This window comes from Gekko japonicus, unplaced genomic scaffold (genome assembly GCF_001447785.1).
Source record: "Gekko japonicus isolate JY-2015 unplaced genomic scaffold, Gekko_japonicus_V1.1 scaffold5272, whole genome shotgun sequence".
Lineage (NCBI taxonomy): Eukaryota > Metazoa > Chordata > Lepidosauria > Squamata > Gekkonidae > Gekko > Gekko japonicus.
In genome coordinates, this window is record NW_015160990.1 from 26,499 (window position 1) to 30,939 (window position 4,441).

The 4,441-nt window shown below is 42.3% G+C and overlaps 1 protein-coding gene across 1 annotated transcript in view; it reads right to left on the reverse strand.

Moving 5' to 3' along the window:
• The window catches only part of LOC107122511 (breast cancer anti-estrogen resistance protein 3-like), a 28,259-nt gene that overhangs the window by 20,664 nt on the left and 3,154 nt on the right, over positions 1–4,441 (reverse strand). Inside the window, exon 2 of the mRNA XM_015425620.1 lies at positions 1,212–1,339. Coding sequence (XP_015281106.1) covers positions 1,212–1,319 — 108 coding nt within the window. The 5' untranslated portion in view covers positions 1,320–1,339. The remainder of the gene's footprint in view (positions 1–1,211; positions 1,340–4,441) is intronic.

Here is a 4,441-nt window from a genome sequence, read left to right on the forward strand (position 1 = left end):
TATAACATATAAAGAGAATATGTATAAGATGTTTTATAGATGGTATGTTACACCTGATAGACTGGCTAAGCAAAATATTAACTGTTCTGATCAATGCTGGAAATGTAAGAGTAAAAGGGGTACATTTTACCATATGTGGTGGCTATGCGATGTTACTAAAAAGTTTTGGAAATGGGTCCATAGTTTGATGGAGAAGATACTAAGAGCAAGGATTCCATTTACTCCAGAGGTCTTGCTGGTGAATATATTTCCAAAGGATTATGAAAAAGAGAATAGGTATTTGACTGTTTATATGACGACAGCTGCAAGAATCTTATATGCCAAATATTGGAAAACCATGGTGATACCAACGAAACAGGAGTTTGTGAATAAACTTTTTGAAACAGCAGAAAATGATAAACTGACTCTAGAAATGAGATTAAGTAAAGAGTGGACATTTCAAAAAACATGGAAAAAGTTTTATGATTGGTATAATGCAAATGCAATAGAAGACTAGGCAAGGATAGTGCAATGGACTTGAGAACACAGAAGATAGAAGAATGGAAAGTATTTGATATTGAGTTTTTATTAATTAAGTAATTGCATATAAGCATATAATGTCACTGTAGTCTTGGTATATATGTTATGTGTAGTAGAGTGTCTGTAGTGTGTAGATTTGTTTGTTGTAGATTAAAAAAATTAATAAAAGTGTACCTATGGGTACTTAAGAAAAAAGAATTAGGGTCGCCAGGTTTGATCATCACGCCCGTGGGGGAAAGGGAGGAACTTTCTGGGAGTGGGGAGAAACATCGCAACATGCATATATAAACAGGAAGGGATGAAGGGATGTCAGGGATGTTGGGGGGGGCGACGCTCTGGCTTTTGGGCAAAACTCTATGGTAGAATTTGCTTCAAGTCATAGAGTTTTGCCCAAAAACCAAAACGTCCCCCCCCCAACATCCCCAATGTGCCTACGCCACTTCCGTTTTCGTAGGCATGTCACAATGATTTCCAGGTTCCTGCCAGTAAGAGGGGTCATTGGGGGGAAGCGCCTGAAAGGAGACCCGCGCCCGCACCGGGCAGTCTGGCAAACCTCGTCAGAATTCCAAATGTGCCCCCAGGCTCAAAAAGTTTGAGGACCCCTGTCCAAACAGATTTTGATCACAGGGCAGAAATGGTCCCAGCCGAGGCACGGCCACATCCCTATTCCTGCCTCAGCTGTGGGCTGTTACCTTCCGTGGCAGACAGCCGTGGTACCAGGCGTGGCTGCGCAGATGGTCGGTACTGAGCTTCAACTCCGCCTCCAGCTCCTTCCGCAGTTTCTCACTGGCCAGTTCCATGTTCCCGGGGATCACGTCTCCTGGGGAAAACCAAGAGACTCAAAGTCAGAGGCAGCGCTGTAATGCAGAGAGGTCTCTTTGGATACCCTGGCAAACACAACAAAGCAGCACAGACTCCCACAAATGTCAGGACTGGGCCTTCCTAGCACGCCTGGCTTTGCGTGGGTTGAAGAAAGCCAAACGTGGCGAAGAGAAAGTATTGACTAGGAGCACAGGAGTAACTGTATGCAACATCCAGTTTCTCTGCTGCACAAGAAAGTATTCGCTTCTATTTCTTTGCACATTATTCGTTTCTCATGAAATATTTCCAGGTATTTCTTTCTTGGTTTTGTGCTGGATTTGAGTGAAATTTCAAAGTTCGTACCTGTTACGGCTCAGGTGGGGGTATCACCTGACACTGACACCACTCTGGATTTAGGATCCCTCGAGAAGGCCCAGACTCTAGAGATGTGAAGGCCCGGTAAAAAAAGGCAAAATTAAGAAAAAAAAATGTTTTTTTGTTTTTTTCCGAAAAATTGGAAAAATTGAAAAAAGAAAAGAAAAGAAAAAAACTGATTATGGAACGTTTTATTTTAACATGATGAATAAAATATTTTAAGACAAGGTGTTCAAATATTTTCCAAATCATTTCTAAAATATATATATATGGTATCAGATTGATCTAATTTCTGTGCACTGAGGACAAGCAAGTCCTAGGTTACAAACTGAACTCTCCAATGCAAGAACAAGATGCATTTCTTCCTTTAGGAGGTGCGATTGTCAGAAGAAAATTAAAAAGTTTCAGTTTTGTTTTTGCATGTGGGTGGGTATTCTGTTTGTAATAATTGTTTGGACACACTATATTTTTAATATGCTAGTTGTGATAATTTCATGCCAAGTAAAAATGTCCATAGTCATATTTTATGTTCCTAAAGTAACAGAATGACTTTCAATCTAGAAAAGACAAAAGAAATGCTAATGTAGCATTTTTTCAATTTTTCCAAAAATTTCTATTTTCCCCCGAAAAAAACTGGGGAAAAAAACGGGTTTTTTTCCGAGACCCTAACGTGTCTAAATATATACTGTCCCTAGCTCACTATCTCAAGTGGCACCAGACTACTCACCCTTCCCTCAGCATGAGGGTCTCTCCCCTGCAGCAGCCTTCCTTCTGGCTCTGCCCTCTGGGAAGAAGAACAGCTTTTCCTGCTGCCCCAGATCTTTTATTCCAAGCCCTCCTCTTTTCCTATTGGTCAACTTTGGCTCCAAAACCTCTCAGGGGCTTCTGGGAGTTGTAGGCCCCGCCTCACCTACTGCTAGGCAGGCTCCCTGAGCCTATTAGGCCTCTGGTGGCACAGCCCAGATCATGACAGTACCGGAACAAAGTTTGAGTCCAGTGGCACCTTTAAGACCAACAAAGTTTTATTCTGGGTATAAGCTTTTCATATACCTCTTATCCAAGAAACCCTCCCTATCAACTTTCACGCAAACAGAAGAAAGCTTCTCAATTTTTAAAAAAAACATGGAGGACCCTGAAAATCCCAACGCTTGACGAGTTGATAACGAAGATTATGGAATGTGCCGAAATGGACAGATTAACAAATATACTAAGAGGAAAAATGGAAGAAGACTTTATGGGACCATGGATGGGTGTTCTATGACTGGTTAAAGCATAAGTAAAGGTAAAGGTTCCCTTGCTTGAAAGCCAGTCGAATCTGACTCTAGGGTTGCGGTGCTCATCTCCATTTCAAAGCCGAAGAGCCAGCGCTGTCTGAAGACGTTTCCGTGGTCATGTGGCCGGCATGACTAAACACCAAGGCGCACGGAACGCTGTCACCTTCCCACCGAAGTGGTCCCTATTTATCTACTTGCAATTCCTTGCTTTCGAACTGCTAGGTTGGCAGGAGCTGGAACTAGAGATGGGAGCTCACTCCATCATGCGGCCCCTGGGTCTCGAACCGCTGAACTACTGACCTTCCACAGCCTGCAGTTCAGTGTCTTAACCACTTGAGCCACCGCAGCTCCAAAGCATAATTACTGAGAAACTAAGACTAAATGAACAACAATAAGAAAGACAGGTATAATAGTTGTGAAACTTTTAGGAGAAGATTTGCATGCGGAATGTCAGATTGGCTTTTTTAATATATAGAACTCTGTATTCTTTCTTTTCCCCTCTTTTCCCTTTCCCCCTTTCTATATATAAACTAATAAAACTTCATAAAAAAAGAATATTTTTAAACATAGTTTATTGAGGCACTGGAACCATCTTACAAGGAGGTTTTGTGTGCTGCATCACAGGATGACCAATCCCACAACAAAACACATAAATAAATAAATAAATAAATAAATAAGAACATAAGAGATGCCAGTGTTGGATCAGGCCAAAGGCCCATCCAGTCCAACACTCTGTGTCACACAGTGGCCAGAAATACCAGTGCCATCAGGAGGTCCAGCAGTGGGGCCAGGACATTAGAAGCCCTCCCACTGTTGACCCCCCCCCCAAGCACCAAGAAGACAGAGCATCACTTGCCCCAGAGCCCCTAGCTATACCTTGTGGCTAATAGCCACTGATGGACCTCTGCTCCATATGCTTATCTAATTCCCTTTTGAAGCTGTCCATGCTTGTAGCACCCACCACTTCCTGTGGCAGTGAATTCCATGTGTTAATCACTCTTTGGGTGAAGAAGTACTTCCTTTTATCCGTTCTAACCTGACCGCTCTGCAGTTTCATGGAGTGCCCACGAGTTCTTGTATTGTGAGAAAGGGAGAAAAGTACCTCTTTCTTTACCTGCTCTTTCCCATGCATAATCTTATAAACCTCGATCATGTCACCCCTCAGTCGTCTTTTCTCCAAGCTAAAGAGCCCTAAGCGCTTTAACCTTTCCTCATAGGGAAAGTGTTCCAACCCTTTTATCATTCGAGTTGCCCTTTTCTGCACTTTTTCCAAAGCTATAATATCCTTTTTGAGGTGTGGTGACCAGAATTGCATACAGTATTCCAAATGAGGTCATACCATTGATTTATATAGGGGCATTATGATATTGGCTGATCTGTTTTCAATACCCTTCCTAATAATCCCCAGCATAGCATTGGCCTTCTTTATTGCAGTCACACACTGTCTCGACATTTTCAGGGAGTTATCTACT